At 34.7% G+C, this 20,184-nt stretch overlaps 1 protein-coding gene across 3 annotated transcripts in view; it reads left to right on the top strand.

Moving 5' to 3' along the window:
• The window catches only part of LOC150083015 (uncharacterized), a 487,383-nt gene that overhangs the window by 203,920 nt on the left and 263,279 nt on the right, over positions 1-20,184 (top strand). For all 3 annotated transcript variants that reach the window (XM_090377743.1, XM_090377741.1, XM_090377742.1), the window contains exons 10-11: positions 604-864; positions 10,130-10,245. In XM_090377743.1, coding sequence (XP_090233869.1) covers positions 604-864; positions 10,130-10,245 — 377 coding nt within the window. The remainder of the gene's footprint in view (positions 1-603; positions 865-10,129; positions 10,246-20,184) is intronic.

Raw genomic sequence — 20,184 nt, 5'->3', positions numbered from 1 at the left:
TGATCTAGCTACATGTTCAGATTGTGGTTTTGGAGTGAAACAACTTCACACTTACAGCTGAACGGTGGCATCACTAGTAGACAGATAGTCCCATACAGATGAATATAAAGTGTTAAAGAGGAATTCCAGGATCCTTTATAGCATTTTGCCACCCTATTTTTACTTCACTGGAAAAAATAAACTAACAGTACATCAAATTATGATTGAAGTAGAATCTCACAGATACACAACCTATATTTATACCAGTTATTACAACAGCAGTGTTTTCATTTAAGTCATTTTAAGCCATGCTTTCTAAAAACACATCTCAGTTGTCATATTCTTTTGAGGATATTTTAATATGACGGTGTTGCATTAAATATATTTAATGTTTGTTATACTAAATTAGACACGAAGATATTTTAATTAAATGTTTTGTTAATATGATCAGCTTAAACCATCAAAATTAATTCCAGTTCTAATGAGGAAAATAGATTTACCAAAGTTAAAATTTTTGATTAAAGAAAAATCAGAATTATCTATGTCAATGCTCAATGATATGTGAACTTACCTGTTCACATATTGAGCTGTGATTATGTTACATGTATATATATTTTTCCAAAGGATCTAATTCAGTAGTAAGTCAGTGGGAATCAGAAGCATCTAGAAATACAGTAACACATGCCTGGGTAGCTCATGGACCAGTAGTTACACCTGCTTTATGGATTAATCAGGGAACATATGTATCACCAACTGGCCCAACTCCACCACCTTCTCTACCAATAGGCCCACTTGATTCTTCTGTCCCCCTTTCATCTGGAGGATACCAACTGGCAAGAGATCCTGTTACTGGGCAGTTTCTGCTGATTCCAGCAACTAATGTTGGTAAGTACTTTTATTATTGATTATGAAACAAATTTTTTGTTAAAAAAAAAAAAACACTTCAGTTTTGGAATATATGCTTGCTTTCTTTCTGCATCTGTCAGCTCTTGATAGACAAAAAATAGCCAGTCTCATTTTCCAAACAAATTATAAATACCCTAGGGAGTTCTGTATAGTCATTCCTGATAGCTGGAAAAAATTCATTCATTGTAGGCAGTCCAAAAATACACACTCTTCCTTGTAATTCCAAAAATTAAGGAACAAAGTCTTGCAAATATTTGTACCTCAACACAAAATGTGCATATAGAGCATTGGTAAAGGGAAAAAAAAAATAAAAGACATCTTATTTCACCCATTCATTCCCTCCGATAGCTTATCTGGTTCTTCCTTGAATTTATTTAAAAAGTCAACTTCCACAGTAACATATGAAAGAACATTCCAGCAATCAACCACCTGCTGGCTAAAGGCAAACTTCAATGCATCAATTCTGCAACTGCCTTTCCTCAATTTGATTTGTGCTGCCTTGCGTGTGGGTGTGTGCATGTGTGTCTGTGGTCTGAGCAAGAGGAAAGATCCCATCAGCATTGAATTTGCTCAATGGCAGAACACTACCTGTGTATTAATTATAGAAATTTTCTGCTGTTGATTTTGTAATATGAGGATTTTTATAAAATGGTTGTTGTTCCTGAAAGTTAAGAAGTAATTCTTCAGCAAACAAATTTTTAAAAATCATTGTTAACCAGTTTAAGAAAATAACATATTTACTTCAATAAAACTTGCATTCATTACTGAAAAGTAAGTTAAACAAGCAAATATTACTTAATTATGATGAAATTTGAGCTTTATCTTACTAAAGATTTGCATTTAGCAGTTGCAAATGATGCAAGAAAGTAGCTTATAGAGCATTGGTAAAGGGAAAAAAAAAATAAAAGACATCTTATTTCCCCCATTCATTCCCTCCGATAGCTTATCTGGTTCTTCCTTGAATTTATTTAAAAAGTCAACTTCCACAGTAACATATGAAAGAACATTCCAGCAATCAACCACCTGCTGGCTAAAGGCAAACTTCAATGCATCAATTCTGCAACTGCCTTTCCTCAATTTGATTTGTGCTGCCTTGCGTGTGGGTGTGTGCATGTGTGTCTGTGGTCTGAGCAAGAGGAAAGATCCCATCAGCATTGAATTTGCTCAATCCATTCAAAGCCTTAAACCTCAATCAGATTGCCTTAGAAGTGCCCAGTCTCCAAATGCTACAATTTGCACAACTGAAACTCTTTTTTGGTAAGAGTACCCATTTGTACCCCTCACCAATTTTGTTGCCCTTCTCTGTACTCATTCAAGCAGCTCCACATCCTTCCTAAAATGAGGCCTCCAGACCAATATGCAGTACTCAAAATGTAGCCTAACCATTGCCTTACACAATGGAAGAATCACCTTTTTATCCCTGCTAGCAAAATTCCTGAATATCATTGACAACAACTTATGAATTGTCCTGGCAGCTTTTGTGCATTGCTCAGAGAACTTCATATCTGACTTCCCAATTACCCCCAGGTTTTTTTGTTTTCCACTACCCTGAGTGTAGTACCACACAGTTGGTACATTACTCTGTGGTTACTGCTACCTATATGCAGTACTTTGCATTTATCAATGTCAAACTCCAGTTGCCATTTCTCAGCCCATATGGCTAACTTTTCTAGATGACAGTAATGACAATAGCATACTGTTATTAACCACCCAGCTAACCTTTATCATCTGTAAACTTGGACATTAAGCCTGTTATACCTTCGTCAATATCATTGATAAATATAGAAAATAACAATGGGCCCAACACCGAACGTTGGGGGACTCCACTAATAACATTAGTCCACAAAGAGCAGTGTCCATTGATTACCACTCTTTCTTTTCCCACTCAACTATCCCTTTATTCAAAGCAGCACCTTGCCTTTAATGGCACACTGCTCCAATTTGTGCAGCAATCTTTTATGTGCAACAGTGTCAGACGCTTTCCTGAAATCCAAGTATATTTTTTTCAACCAGTTACTCTGTGACCACATCATAGTAACCAATCAAATTAGTTGAACACTATTTCCCCTTCATAAACTCATGCCATGTTTGTAATATGATTACAGTCTTGTCATAGATGATCCTGTATTACTTGTTTTACAAGTAACTCCATTATTTTCCCTGGAACAGAAGTTAAACTAACAGGTCTGTAATTACTCGTGCCACCCTTGAATTGGGAAAACATTTGCACATCTCCAGTCTGTCAGAGCCTTCCCCGTATCCAAGGTTGCTGTCATAAGTATGGCTAAGGGTTTGCTCACCTCCTTTACTGCCTCCTTTAATATAACTGGATAGATCCCATCCACCACCCCAGGTGCCCTTCTTACGTTTAACTTCAACAGTTTTTCTTCCATTTTCCTCTCAGTTATTACAGAATCATTTAGCTCCCTGTTAGAGCTTGATAAATTTCTGTCATTCCCTTTCCTAAAGAAATCCTAATGTGTGAACGTAGATGCAGAATACTCATTCAGTTTGTCAGCAACCTTAGCAGAATCACCAACAGTCAATCGATTAATATCGAGTGGACCTATTTCATTCATCCCCCTCCTTCTAGAGTTTACATAAGTAATAAAGTCTTTGCTGTTTTTCTTCTCATCCTTTGTAACAAGAAAGATTTCTTGTTATCTGCCTTTGCTTGCCTGACTTTCTTCGTGACTTGATTACAGACTAGTTTATATTTACCATTGGCTTCTGTGTCACCCTATAATTTATATGCATCCCATGCAATGCTCTTCTCTGCCGTGAGCTTCATCAGTTCATCTAACATCCATTTAGGCCTATACTTTGAAGAGTATTCCCTAGTTGGTATGAAAACTTGGTAGTTTATGATTAATTCCTTCTATGCTTTCTATTTAGAATTTGCTGATGGTAACATCATCAGTTGGTCCCGCTGTATAGAATTTAAAAATTATCCGAGACTACTGTAGTCACCTTTATGATGTTATTTTGTTAAATCATTTAACAGTGATTCTTAAAAATTCTGTTTTTTGAAGAACTCTTTCATAACTCTTTCAATTACTCCCAGGTCTTTGTGCAGCCAGAAAACTTCATATCTGACTGCACAAAGACCTGGGAGTAATTGTGCAGTCAGATATGAAGTTTTCTGAGCAATGCAGACAAGCTGCCAGGGCAGGTCATGGGGTTTTGTCAATGATATATAGGAATTTTGCTAGCAGGGAGAAGGAGGTGATTGTCCCTCTGTATAAGGCAATGGTCAGGCCATGCCTTGAGTACTGCGTACAGGTCTGGAGGCCTCATTTTAGGAAGGATGTAGATTTACTTGAGCGTGTACAGAGAAGGGCAACAAGATTGGTTAGGGGAGTGAAGGGATCCTCTTACCAAGAGAGGCTTAAGTTCTGCAAATTGCAGTGGCTGGAGACTAGGCACCTGCACGGTGATCTGATTGAGGTATATAAGGCCTTGAATGGGTTGAGCACACTGAATTCTGATGGGATCCTTCCACTTGTTCAGATTACGAACCTAAGGGGGCATAAATTCAAATTAAGAAAAGACAGATGTAGAATAGATGTGGGGAAATTTGCCTTTAGCCAGCGGGTGGTTAATTGCTGGAACAAACTTCCATCTGTCGTTGTGGAAGTTGACAGATTAAATAAATTTAAGGAGGAACTGGACAGGCATTTGGAGGGAATGGTGTGATTTTTTTTTTTTTTTTTTTTTTTTTTTTGGCTGATGCTGCATAAGCTCATACACTTGCTTTCTTGCATCACATGCTACTACTACTTTCAATAGTGCTAAAATTTGTTTTATCTGTTTTGGAATTGAACAGTTTGTTGAATGGAAGCAGTAGATTAATATAAGATATGTAGTGCTTAAGGTTTAGAACTTTCTGTGAATTCATCATTTGTGGTTTGGAGAATAGCAAAAAAAATACAAACAAATAATGATGCCTTTAGGCATGAAAACTACATAGGGTTATACATATCTGCAGTGGCATCTGGCTGAATGGAGGGAAAAAAAAAAAAAAAATATTTTTATTTTCCCAAATCACTGATGAATAAAAGGAAGATTTGAAATACTTGGTACTCAATATTTTATACAGTATATAATTTGATCAAAATTAATGTAAATTTTCTGTCTTCTAAATTCAATTTCTTTATTTCCACACAGTTGAAGTTTTAAATTGAAATGTTTTTAATTATTTCAATTAATTTATTAATTGATTCAATTAATATATTAATTGAATCAATATTTTTATACCTTGTAAAGTTTTTTTTTTTTTTTTTTTAATATTATAATGTTATGCATTACTTGCAGGCAGGAGTTTTTTTTTTCTTATTTATTGACATTGTTATATGCACTATGCTGGTATGATGAAGAATTTTGTCAGCAGGTTTACCCTAATCAAACTTATTTTACTTCTTTTTAGACATATGTGTATGGAAAATCTGCATGATGCATTTTGACTTTTAATTGTTTTTGAACCTAAAAGAGTTCTGAGAAAAACATTTGGTTCCACCCCTGATTGTGGTCATGTGTTTTCACTCCCCTCTCCCCAATTGCCATTGTATAACCTTTTATTGATTTAGGAATGTGTTTCTTATTTCACTATTAGAAATATGAAGGTGGGTTTCTGTTACTTTTTCAGTTTCAATATAAATTGAATTTTCTCTCCCTCTCACTGTACAACAATTCTTTTGTTGTCAGGTTCCATTCTTTATAGCAAAGTTGAGTGACCAAAACTAACTGTGTATTGTTATCTCCATTTCAGATCGGTTATTTTAGATATAAATAAAAATAAAGTTTAACTAAATAATAAGCAAAAGAAAAATAGAAACAGGAAGGAATCAGTATAGCAAACATTTACTGCAAAGCATTACCTTCTACACATTGTGGTAGTGTAATTTGAATATAACTTATGAAAATGTCAATTGTATGGCTAGCCAAGTTCCAAATAGAATATAAATCAGTATGTAACTACAGCCACAAAGAGGGTGGGGGGGATAAATTGAGGTAAAGGACATTGCAGCAAGAATACTCCTAAAATAATTTAGAAAGGATGCCAACTGATAAAAATATTAGAAAATGTCAATTCAGATTTAGCCAAATTTATTTTCTTTATTACTTAATAAAGAAGAAAACATTAGTTTATTTTTGTTTTACTTGGTTATTAGTAAATTGAGATGCTAATTTGCTATTGTGCTACCATCTGTAGTTCAATTTCTTTTTAATGTATTCTTATTTAACTGTTATGGTTTGGTGTTGCCTTATAATTATTCTGATCCCTTCTGGTATAATTTTTCACTGTATAAGAGCCATCATTATTCAGATCTGTTGCATTGGTAAGTTGATTAGTATATCTCTCAGATCAGCGATGCATTGATTTGTTTAATATTCGAAATGAGCAATTCCTTGGCCCTTGTTGGCCTTATGGCCTCCCAACAAGATAGGACATAATGGTTTGTCTATTTATTTATTTATTTATTTTTTTTTTTTTTTTGTTTCACCTTGTTGTCCACATTGTTGTGGTTGGCTTTCATCTCAGTTTATAGTGATATTTAACATAATTTGGACCTGGTTCCATCAAGGAAGTGCTGCCAGATTGATTTAATTGGCATTTTTCTAAATTTATATTATTTGGTATTTTTATTAGTTCACTATTTCAATTTATTCCAATCCCCTCCCCCTCATTGTTTATTGCTGTGTTATATACTGGGCACTAGTTTACTTTCTACTCATCACTTACTTGGCATGCTATACAGATGACATAGTCTTAATTTATATTCAAAAAGGGAAAATTTCATCTTTATTCTTCGCTCACTGAGCAAAATATTCTCTTATTTTCCCTCAAGGGGATCATCCAAATTACATTTGTGGAACTGCTGTGTATCTACAAGAGATGAAACACGTTCGAGAGAGAGAGAGAGAGAGAGAGAGAGAGAGAGAGAGATCCTCTCTATGAAAAGAATTTTTGCAAGGAAACTTTTTGATTGGATTTGCCTTTGCTTTAAGGTCCCTTAAAGCAAACAAATCTGATTGTCAGTGATTGGAGGAGGATCAAAATTGCATTTTATATTCTTCAAAGAATATAAAATTTTGACATTTTATATCCTCAAAAAATGCAATTTGTTATTTTTTATTTTCATTATGTGGCATGTCTAATGATCAGACTGGAGATGTTGGATTCACTGACCACAATAAATGGAATAAAAACAGAGTAAAGAGAAACGAAGTTCATGTCCACCAATCACCGAAAGAACTGAGTGAAAAAAATGAGAACATGATTAGAGAATATATCAAATGGTTCACAAGCAAGTAAAAACCATAGTGGCATATCTATTTAATTTAATGGAAAATGATCAAAAGTCACTTTCAGATTTTGAAGAAGAAATATTAAACAAAAAAAAAAAAGAACCAACAACAAAATGAACAAATACAGGTTCGAGAGAATAAAATTTTAAGACTGTATAAAAGTAGTACAGTGAAGCTTTGAAACAGTTACAAAACACAATAAATGGAGTCATCAACAAATCTTTATGCTTGCAATACGTGATTATGATTTTTAAATTCTTGCTACGTTAGAATTTTTGCTATATTCCCAAAGCATTAGCTGACGAGATGGCTGTTAAAATCTTATATCTGTAATGAAGTTGAGAGCTGATATTACTGTATTAGAGACTGAAATGAGGCTTTGACAATACAAAATCCACATATTTTTGAGAGAATTTGTATCGTGCACACTGTACAGCTGATGAAATATAGCTGATTTGATGAATTTCCCGACACCTTTCTTTTGAGGCTGCTGCGTGTTTCAAAAGAATAATGCTTTTATTCAGTTAAATATGCTGTTTACAGTTACACAAAGGAAAGTTTAGATACACTGTTGTGATTTTGGTACCAAAAATCACCGCTGGCTGCAGCTATTTATTGTCATTTATTGACAGTTTTATATAATGTCATTAAAGATATGGCAGCAGTGATAGAAATGTAAAGAAACGCTGAAAGAGAGATGTTCCCTGTGGAATACTACATCGTCATTAATGATGTTTATTGTGAAGAAATATTCAACTGATGAAAGTGTTCTGCAGGTGATGACCTGGCAGAAGTTGTTCAACTGTGATTCTTTCCTTGTGAGTATTCTTCTCCTGGTGACCATGATTTGTTTTCTGATGCTGGTCGAACAATTACATGGACTGCAGTGGTAATTATGTGGAAAAATAATGTTATGATCCTTGCATACTCTAATTTATGGACACACCTGTTATTAATTAGCTATAAAAATAGTTATTTATATTTACTGCCAAACTAGTTTAATAAAAAATTACTCTCGGTGCCAAAAAATATTTAATAAATAATTTGATTTATCCATTACTTTGGATTGCCATGGATTTGTAAGTGTTATATTGCACATTTTACAATAATAAAGTTGGTTTCACCCTGCTGGTTGTGCTAATGGTCAAAATACAAGGATCTGGGATAATAAAAATCCCCACATTCTGCAAAACACTTGTACATGCTCTTAAAATCAGTGTATGATGTGTGTGTGTATTCTTAAGATTGAATTAATTTTCTTGACACAAACTATATTTTAAAAGTAATCAATAGTTTAAAAAAATTTTTTTTTGAAGAATCTGAATGGCATAGAGCAGGGTAGCAAACCCACAACATTCTTGCCACAAGTGGCATGTACAGTTCTTAGTGTCGCACCTCCCAACGTGAAAAAAAAATAGTGTAAAAAACTAATGCAACAAATTTAAAGAGCAAGAAATGAAGATAAATACATAGGTTGAAGATAAATTCCACTTTTATTGATAAAAATTGATCCATATTTTTATGCGACAGAAACTTAGTTTTAATTTAGTGCAGACATTAGCGAGCTCCTCTCGACATCAGTTCTTTAAGGATGGACATCTATTCTCAACCTATATTGAATTTATTTTATTGCGATAAAATTATTTTAATATTTTTTTTTACAAAAGCTTGGCATAAAATTCCATTGTATAGTTAGAAAAAAACATTTAGTGGTGCCAAGTGCAGTTTCTGGTGGCTTCTGGGTCATGTCTGATGCCTTTCAAACATAGTGTGGCACACTACAGGAAAGGTTGGCCACCAGTGGTGTGGTGTTAGGAAAGTTACTTCCAACAAGATGGAAGTAGTTAGGAAAGTTACTTCCAACAGTGCAACCTGCCATAATTTTTGTGTTGCAACGACTAAGGTAGCCTTTGTATATCGCATCATTTTGTCATTTTATTTTATATGGGGGGGGGGAATCTCAATGGATGTGTACATTTTTGAAAGAAATGCTTAAGAAACTTTAAGTAAATGCATTTCTTTCATTGACTTGTGAATCTTACTGCAGGAACATTTCCAGTGAGACTACATTATTTTTGACACAATACATGTTTCTGAGAGAATATGTGGACACTGGCAGTGGAGATATTCAGCATCTAAGTTAGCCAATTCTGATTACTTAAATAATGAAAAGACAATGTAATATAGATATTCAGTTAAATATGCCATTTACAGTTACACAAAGAAAAGTTTAGATACACTGTTGGATTTTGTCATTCCTTGACAGCTATATAATGTCATTAAATATATGGCAGCAGTGATAGAAATGTAGAGAAACAGTGAAAGAGAGCTGTTCCCTATGGAATACAACATCGTCATTAAATGATGTTGATTGTGAAGAAATATGCAGCTGATGAGTGTTCTGCAGGTGATGGCCTAGTAGAAGTTGCTCAACTGTGATACTTTCCTTGTGAGTATTCTTCTCCTGGTGACCATGATTTGTTTTCTGATGCTAATTGTCCACTGGTTGAACAGTTACATGGACTGCAGTGGTAATCATGTGGAAAATAATCTTATGATCCTTGCATACTTTAATTTCTAAACACACCTGTTATTAATTTATCTAACTAGCTATAAAGATAGCTAGTTAGATAAATCAGTGCTTATGTATTTACTTCATAAAATACATAAGTGCTGATTAGCTCATTGTGCAATAGCACTTAACTGTTATTGCCTAATATAAACAGAATTTTAAGCTAATGATTATTTGGGAGTGTAATTAATTCTGTTTTCCCTGGTGCCTTTCACAATGTAAAGAATAGGAAACTTGAAAATTAAAGAAAGGTAAATAAATATAATGATGATGTAGCCTGGTGATAAAAAAAAAAAAAATATGTTAAAAATATTAATAATGTTCCTACTGATTTTTTTTTTTTTTTTTTTCCAATTATTTTAGAATTAATTGATCGTTCCGGATTGTGGTCTACATTCACTCCATCTCCAGGCTCAAATTTGAGACTAGTCAGTCAGCAACAAGAACATTCTCCATTTCAGCCACAACTTTTAACTCAAGTAAGCTACATGCAGTTTTAAATCATTGTAACAAGTAGAGCAAAGATTTTTGAAAATGCACATATATAATGCATGCTTCATTTCTAAAGCATAAATTTAATAGTATTAGTATAGGTTGTGGAAAATCTTGCAAGGAAGCAAGATTATGTGGCCTCCGTAGCCGAGTGGTCAGGAGCGGAAGTGCAGTAGCACACACTCCTTGAGTAGACTGGGGTTCAAGCCTATGATTGCTAAATACGGTCGATCTTCCAATCCGCACTGGACCAGCATGGCAGATTATGGTCACATTTTCCCTCAATGTGAATTGTTGAGGAGGCTTCCATCCTGCAGTGGGTTGATAATGGCTGCAGTTTACCTTTTTTTATATGTGGAATAAGCCAAAAAAAAAAAAAAAAAAAAACTATCCCACCTTATCCTTCTATCCCTTCTTGATAATTTGTCTAATTCTTTCTTAAATTTATTCAAGCTACCCACTTCCATAACAGAATAAGAAAATTATGAAAAAAGAAAAAATAAAGTTTGCTTAGATGTGTTTTGGTAAGATTACTCTTTTGTGTCCTTGACTAATTTTGTTGCACTTCTCTGCACCTATTCCAACAGATCCCCATCCTTAAAGTGTATGCAGAACTCAAACTACGACCTATATATTGCCTTATACAACAGGATAATTGCCTCCTTGTCTCTGGCAAAATTTCCACATATCATTGACAGAACCCCGTGAGTTGTTCTATCATCTGTACTGTTCAAAGAACTTTATCTGATTTGCAATACCACCCAGTTAATATGTTAGTATTCTGGAATTATTGCTATTCATATGTAACACCTTGCATTTTTCAGTTTTAAATCTCAATTGTTACATCTCAGCCCATTTTGTCCAGTTTTTCTAGGTCTTGTTGCAGTAATATTCCCCGATTCCTGTCATTAACTACCCCACCAATGTTTGTACCATTAGCAAACTTGGACAATAAGCCTGGTATACCCTTCATCAGTATTGTTAATAAATATTGAAAATAGTAAGGTGCCTGTCATCAAACGCTGAGGTACTTCACTAATAACATTAGTTCAAGTAGGGTATCTCCTTTATAACCACCCTCTATCTTCTGCCACTCTACAATCTCTTTATTCTGTAGCAGTAACTTTCTCCAAGTACCACACTGCTTCAATTTGTACAGCAGGATAAACTATGTATGCTGTGTTACATAAAATACATAAAGATTATATGCACCCCAAAGCAAAGCAGAATGCTATATATGTGGTGTTTTCACAATATCTTATCCATTCTTTGTTCTTTTGCTTAAAAGTTGGAAAATTCTGTACTGGAGGTGAAGAGTGCATTGGAATATTGATGCTAGTTATAGAGAATACTGTTTCCTTCTGAAAAATAAAACAAAATTTTTTTGATTTTGTGTTTGAAGAAAATAATACAAAAACAGTAGAAGCATTTGTTTGAAGCATTAGGTTGCTTGGCGAAATATTTTATCCATTTTGATTGTTGTCTCATGCCTAAAGGGGAAAAAGCTTTTATTCTTCTCTTTCTCTTCCCTTTCCATAGTGAGTGACCTGGACATATCTGTTTCCTGAATGGTAAGTTTACTGCTAGTAGTGGACTTGGTGGAGTGTTTCTTCATATAATTTCTTTATGAACTTCATAAAAATGAAATCTTTGTTCATAAATACTTTAAAATATTAATTGGTTGTACTATATTAGAGTTTAATCATTTTACTCTAATTTTGATAAATGGGTGCGAGGATACAATACTTTACAACAGGCACAAAGGTGCCTTTTGCCAGATTTGTTCAGACAGTTAGCTTTATTTAAAAAAAAATAAATAAATAAAATAGTTGAATTAATGTGAAAGTAGACTGTGAAGAAAAATAAGGTAAAATATTTCATTAAAAAAAATTGTCTAATCCATCTTTTTATTCATTTCTGGAAAATTATGTTAATTAATGCATTCTTGATGAATTCACCCTGCACAAAATTATGGAAAGTTGGTTTTTAACTCAGCAGTGGAATCAGTTTTTCAAGACAGCTGATAATTTGGTACAGATAAACAAAAATGTCAACCTATAGTATGAAACTACCAACATGTGTGAACAGTTTGGTTGGTTTTTAATGGGAGTTTTGGTTTTAATGGGGGGTCTCATTTCCATAATTGTGCCTGTCACTGTAATTATGTACATGAGATTTTTTTTTGGTCATGTTTAAGAAAAGTTTGTATAAATGAATTTGTATAAATTAAATAGGTTGGATAGATTTGCTTCATCATTGAGAATATGATTCATCTCTAATGAATTATTCTGGGTTAGAACATATTTTAAAAAAATGCCAATCAAGCAGCTTGATTGTAAAGATAGTCAAGGAGATTGTTTTGCTGTAAGTAGGGCAGGACAGTGAGAAGGATCCTCACCTGTCAACAAATGAAGAAGAGTGAGATGGGTATGCCCAATGCATGTCCTTGCAAGGACAACCTCTTTTCATCTGTTTAGCCATGAACTAAATTTCCAGTATTGTTTCATTTTCTTTATTTAGAAGAGCTTATTATGAATTTGTTGCTGCCATACTGATGCCCATTGGTCAATATGTGCCTGTGTTATGGGTTTGCAGTCCATATAAGGAACTAAGGCAAGTGGAGACATGGGGTTGAGTGAATTTTTAGCTGCTTGATTGGCTTTCTCGTTTCCCTAGATTCCAGCAAGAAGATACAAATTATTTGCTTCCCTCCTCACATAAGTAACTGTCTAGTTGACCTTTGAATTTATTCAAACTGTTATCCTCAACTACCTGCAAATGCAACCTGTTCCAGCAATCAAAACTTGCTGGCTAAAAGAAAACTTCCTACAATCTAGTCTAAACCTCCTTCCCTGTAATTTGAATTTATGCTCCCAAGTACTGGAATTTTCTGTAACAGTGACAATTCCACCTTGCATTTTGCTGCAATAAAACATAGCTGCCACTTTTCTGACCATTCTTGCAGCCTGTTTAACTCTTTCTGAAAGAGTGCTGCTTGGTACCGATTATTAACTAAACTACTCTACCAATATTTATACCCACTGTTGATATCGTTTATGAAAATAAGAAACAACAATGGTCCAAGAACCGATCCAGGGGACCTCACTTCTGACTTTACACCAATCTGAAAATTATCCATTAATCACAACCCTCTGCCTTCTGCCCTACACCACCCAGCAATCATTTTAGAAATTTTTCAATAATCTCACATTCCACCTTATACAGTAACCTTTCATGAGGAACTGAGTCAAATGCCTTGCTAAAATCCAAATAAACTATGCCAATTGTTCCCTATATCCAGCTCATGAGTACCTGTGTCAAAAAAGCCTACTAAGTTAGTTAAACATAATTTCCACTTAAAGCCATGTTATATTTATTCAGAATGCCATATCTATCTAAATGTCTCTGCCTTGCACTCTTAATCATTGCCTCTAAGATTTTCCATACCACCAAAATCAGATTAACTGGTCTGTAGTTACTGACTTTGCTCTTAGAACCACCTTTATGTATTGGTGATATGGGGATACTTCTCCAATCCAAAGGAATCTCTCCCAAGTCCAGTGATGCCCTCATTAACATTCAATAGTTCAATGCACTCCCTGGTGGCCTCCCTCAAAATTACTGGGTATGTGCCATCAACTCCAGGAGCCTTACATCACTTTATTCTCGAAAGTTTCTCTAATAAACAGTTATCTGTAATTTTGAAATCATTAATTTCATATGACTTAGCCTCACTTACACAGCCTCTTCTCAGCATGAAGGGTCTTTCTGTAATAAAAACAGATGCAAAGTACTTCTTAAATTCATCTGCAATATCAGCTGGTTTGTCTAAGACTTTCCCACATCTTTGCACAAGGGTCCAATCTGATTCGCTTTTTCACTTTTTTGGAAAAAGTGAATCAGCTGTCTGATTCACTTTTTCTACAACAGTCTACAACAGCTATCAACTTGTAGCTGTTGTAGACTTCAGTATTATTCATCACTATATAACTGTTCCATGCTATCTTTTTCTGCTCTGTTTGACTGGCCAGCTCTGCATTCATCCATTTTAAGATCCTCCTCCTGCAATATTTTCTTAATGGTGTGCATGCATGTGTGTGTGTGTTCATGGTTTGTGATTTTCGCTTTAAAGGTATTCCATAATTCGTGTATTTTCCGTCACTCTGCAATCCCCCAATTAATAGATGCCACATAATGCCTTAAATCAGCATTTCTCAAACTGTGTTCCACAGAATACTAGTGTTCTGTGAAAAATTGTAATTCATAATTAAAAAAATAATAAATAAATAAATTTTGCATATTTGTAGCGTACACTACTTTTGTATCATTATAATTTTTAACATAATTTTTTTTGTTTATTAATATACTGGCATAGACTAATAATCAAATAGACCGTGGAACACTTTATTTTGGTGGGCTTTTGCATAGAGAAGTATGCGTAGAGGTAATGACATCTACGAAATAGTAGCAATGTAGTGATCTAATATGCCATTTGTATTTGATTTATTCTGGAGTACAGGGGTTGAGGGGGAGAAGAGGAAGCTAACTGATATCATAACTAAACTCACTTCCTTGTATAAATTTTTTTTGATAATTGTCAGTATTTTGAAATATTATTATTAAAATATATGACCATGGATTTTTGGTTTTAAAAACAAACTTTAAAATGATAAGCAAAAGTACTTCAAGTATTGCAGATGTGGTCGATGAAAACGAACAAAATATTGTCTCACTTCAAAGTGAGGCTGAACTTTTTCCCCAAAAATCCGAAGTGAAAAAACGGGAACCAACTAATAAAAGACCAAAACGAAAGTATGATGACAGTTATTTGAATTTCGGCTTTACTTGTGTTGGAAATAAAGATACTCCTGATGCACAGTGCATCTCGTATGTAATAAAATATTAGCAAACAGTTTTTTGGCTCCTGCTAAACTTGTGTTTTGTAAGTGTTCCGTAAATATATTGTGAGATGAAGTGTTCTGTGACTAAAAAAAGTTTGGGAAACGCTGCCTTAAACTGTCAAAATCCCATTTTCTGAAATTAAAACCCACGCCTTTACCTTTAACTACTGCAGCATCTTTTTTTATCTTCCAACGGACAACTGTGTGATCACTAACCTACCAGCGGTTCCTGTATTTTAAGCTCTGTGATGTCACCTAACTCATGAGTAATGATGAGGTCAAGAATATTTTCATCCCCAGTATTTTCTCCAACGTGTTGGTACAAATAAAATAATCTAGTTTATTGGGCACTGCTCTTCTTGGACTAATGTTACTTGTGGAATCCCTCAGGGTTTACTGATTAATCCTTTGTTTTAAATATTGATTAAGGCATTTCAATCTTAATGTCTGTTTGTAAATGATACAAAGGTTTGCAGGATGGTTAATGTCAGAAATTGAGGTATGCTACTGCAAGAAGACCTAGGAAAATTAGATAGATGATCTGAGAAGTGGCAAGTGAGATTTAACATTGATAAATTCAAGGTACTATGTATGATCAGTAGGAATCCCAGAATAATTGGGTGTTACCACACCTAAGGTAGTGGAGACTGAAAAAGCTTAGGGGTAATTGTGTAGTCTTAGATGAAGTTCTCTGAGCAGTGCAGACAGACAAGCTGCTAGTGCAGATCATGGGGTTCTCTCAATGATATGTGGGAATTTTTTCCAGCTGGGACAAGGAGAGGATTATTCTGTAGTATAAGGCAATAGTTTGGCTGCATCTTGAGGACTATGTATAGATCTGGATGCATGAGTAGGAAATTGGAAAATAAAATGATATGGTTATGGATATATTATGTTTCATTTATCATAAATATAAATTAGTTATACATATGCATTGCAATAATTTTATATAATTATACTGCACAAAACCAACATTAGGATTGCATATTTAGATTTTTGAGCTAAGCAAACAATTTAGAACTGAAGAATAAAATAACTTTTCTTAGGAAGGATGTGGACCTGTTTCAATGGATGCAGAGAGGAGAAATAAGATTAGTTAGAAACACAAAAGGTACTCTTACTAAGAAAGACTTTAGTTCTGCAAAAATTGTAACACCTGAAAGCTGGGCAAAAATGAGAGACCTACTTGAAGTGTTTAAGGCTGAATAAGTTGTGTAAACTAAATGTTGATGCTTCCTTACTCTTTGTTCGACAATACATGTAAGTGGACCTTTAAAATTGGAGCAATATGGCCTTAGTTGCTAATGCTCCTAAATAACAAAACAAACAAACATTTAAAATTTAAATAGAAAAAGATGGTTGCAGGATAGATGTATGAAAATTTGTTTTCTACAAGAAAGTAATTGGCTGGTGGAGCAAACTACTTTGGTGTTGTGGAAGTAGGTACTTTAAATAAATTTAGGCAAGAATTAAGCAGATCAGAGTGAATGTGATAAAATACTTGTTCCATTAACAATGAAGCCATTGGTACTTGATGCTTTTGGGGTTCCAAAACATTTTTATGATGGTTTAGAAACACAAGATGTGCTGCCTATTGCCACAAAGAGCCGACCGGGCTAGCCGGGTGGGTAAAGTGCCCCTGCCTGGCAACCCAAAGGTTGCGGGTTCGATTCCCGCCTCGGGCTTGGATCAAAGTACTGCAAAAACCTTGGGGGTGCATTATGGCCAAAGAAGCCTATGCGCCAACAACTACCAAAAAAAAAAAAAAAAAATTGCCACAAAGTAGTAACATAAAGTTATAATCATTGCAGTATAGCCAGTATTATGACTGTGCTATTGTTTTTACTGTAGTTGTAATAATGGCAATAAGTACAGTATTGCTTATACTTTAATTTTACAGGATAGTCAGTGTTAATATTCATGGTAACACAATGATAGGTCATCACTGAACCATCATTGTTTTGCTACTTTGATGTGTGGTCATCTGCCCTTTGAGGAAATACTGTTTATTAAAAAGTATCTGTTGAGTTTCTCTGCATCTTTTATACATGTTATCAGTCTCCATTTGGAATATTATTATCATCAGTTTATTGCTAAGTGGAATCACGAAAATGAGGTTATTATTACATCATTTCTGATATACTACAAGTGTAATTGCTATGAAAAAAAAAATGGAGAGTTATCCAGAGAGTGTTAAAACTAATTGTATTTCCAACTGAAATTTGAGTAGGAAAGGCTCAGTTGCTTGGTCTGCATACTGTTGCAAGGTATGCAGGATATCTTGAATACCTTGCAATGTTATGGAAAGGAAGACACTTGTCTAGTCATCCAATGATGACACAATTTAAGGAATGTCAGAAAACTGGTCTCACTGCACTGTGATATAATGGATGAAAAATTTGAGGGTAGTACGTACAATGTATACAGAATAGATAGACATCATAAGATGGGGAAGACAATACTTTTGAATGAGAACATAAATTTCAAGTCACAGTAAAGCAAATAGACAAGAATGGTCAGTGAATCAGTCACAAGAATTAGGAAAGAAAAAATGAAATGAGGTTGTTAATGACAGTAAAGTCATACTGTCTTTACTGTCATTAACAACCCTGCCAATCTTCATATTATCTACCAACTTGGACATTAAGCCTGATATGCTTTCATCGATATCATTGATAAATACAAAAAACAACGATGGGCCCAGCACCAAACCCTTGGGGACTCCGCTAATAACATTATTCCACATAGAGCAGTAGACTAATGTTATTAGCATTAACATTAGTTCATTTATTACCCCTTTCTGCCATCTCCCACTCAACCATCCCTTTATCCATTGCAGTAACTTGCCCTTAATGCTATATCACTCCAATTTGTACAGCAATCTTCCATGTGGAACAGCATCAAAAGCTTTCGTGAAATCCAAGTATATGATATCAAAATTATTTTTTGCATCCAGTTCCTTTGTGACCACATTGTAGTATCCAATCAAATTGGTCAGACAAGTCTTAACAAACCCATGCTGTGTCTGAACTATAACTGCAGTCTTGTCTGTGTGATCCTGTATCGCCTCTTTAACCAGCCCTTTGAACCCCCTTTCTGAATTGGGGACACATTTGCACATCTCCAGTCCATGGGGACCTCCCCTGACTCTAAGGATGCTCTCATAATTATGGCTAAGGATTTGCTTACTTCCCTTGCTGCTTCCTTCATTATAACTGGATAGATTCTATCTGCCCAAGGTGCCTTTTTTGTTGAACTTCAACAATTTATCCTCCACTTTGCTCTCAGTTATTACAAAATCATTAACCTCCCTGTTAGAGTTTGATAAACTTCTGGCATTTCCCTCCTTGAATAATTCCTCATGTGTGAATATAGATGCAAAATACTTGTTCAGTTTATCAGCTACTTTAGCAGCATCATCAATAGTCGAACCATCCATGTTAAGTGGGCCAATCTGATTCATCCCCTTCCTTTTAGACTTTACATAAGTAAAGAACTCTTTGCTGTTTTTCTTTGCGTCCTTTGCCAAAGATTCCTCGTAATCTGCCTTTGCCTGCCCACCCTCCTTTGTGACTTGATTACTCAGAAGCCTATGGCAGATATAGCTTATATCTGCCATAGGCTTCTGAGTCACCTGATAATTTATATTGCATCCCATGCATTTTTCTTCTCTGTCACGACCCTTGCTAGTCGGGTGGGTAAAGTGCCTGCCTGGCAACCCAAAGATCGCAGGTTCAAATCTTGCCTTGGGCTTGGATCAGAGTAGAAAATGCAAAAACCTTGGTAGGTGCAGTATGGCCACAGAAGCCGATGCACCAAATAACAACAAAAAAAAAAAAAGAGCCTCATTAATTCACCTGACATCCATTTAGGCCTGAACCTTGAACAGTATTTCTTAGTTGGTATAAAAAGCCTAGTAGATTAAGTCCCTGAAAGCTTCCCATTTAGAATTCGCCGTTGGCAACATCGTCAGTCATCCCACTGTATAGAATTTAAAAACTCTGTGAAACCACTATTGTCATCTTTATGAAAACAAAAATTCTTTATCCTTGATGGTAGTGTTACATCTTTAAGTAACTCCCACATCAGTACACTGTGGTCACTGCCACCTAGTGGTTCCTTTATCTGCAAATTCTTAATGCTTAAATAATCACTGCTGATAATGAGATGAAGGGTATTACTCCCTCTGGTTGCTCCTGAATCATGTTGCTGTTGAAAACAATTCTCCAATAAATCCACAAAAGTCTTGCTAGAATGGGAGTGGGATATGGGAATGGGTGATTCATTATTTTTATTAGATAATACAGTAACTTTGATCCTATAATCTCCACAGAGTGATTGTCACTGGCATTAAGCCAAAATGTTAAGTTGTATTGCTGGATTGGTTGCAGCAATTCAGCAATATTAGCTACCAGTTTTGCTTCAGCTTGTAATTTTAACAATTACAAATGCTGAATATTGACTAATTTTACAGCTGAAAGCTTGAAGTACTGTTGATTATCTACTAAGATTCTTAGCAAATCTTATGATCTTAGTACTCACCTTCAGGAGGTAAGTACTAAGGAGGTATGATTCAAAGTATAATTCAGAAGGGATATCAAAAAGAACTGACTACTTAGTTGCAGTGAAGAAAGATGCACAAAAATAAGTATGAATTATCAGAGTATTCAGAATTTTGTAAGGGTCAGAAAATCGCACCCTCTCCCCAGCAAAAACAAATGTATTTATTGTTTGCAATGGACAAACAAATCATTGAAAACAATTACTCACTTAATGATTTAATTCATTCATAATTGCAATATTGATTTGGCTTGAAAGCACATATTGCAAGGCAATATGTGCTTTCAAGCCAAAATTATTTTTCATGTGATCTTTCATTGAAGATACGGGAGTTCCAAGTTCCTGTGACTATTTTCAAAGCGGTTTTTTTTTTTTTTTTTATGTATCACAGATATACTTAAATTGAAAATTGGACTGCTTGTGTTGATCGTCTTTCTGATCTTGAGCGGTCCTTTGTGGAGCTGA

The sequence above is a fragment of the Mastigoproctus giganteus genome, chromosome 7 (genome assembly GCF_048544385.1).
Source record: "Mastigoproctus giganteus isolate SK-2022 chromosome 7, ASM4854438v1, whole genome shotgun sequence".
NCBI classification, from domain to species: Eukaryota; Metazoa; Arthropoda; class Arachnida; order Uropygi; family Thelyphonidae; genus Mastigoproctus; species Mastigoproctus giganteus.
The sequence above is the reverse complement of the archived record's forward strand: the minus strand, read 5'-3'. Positions and strand labels throughout refer to the sequence as shown.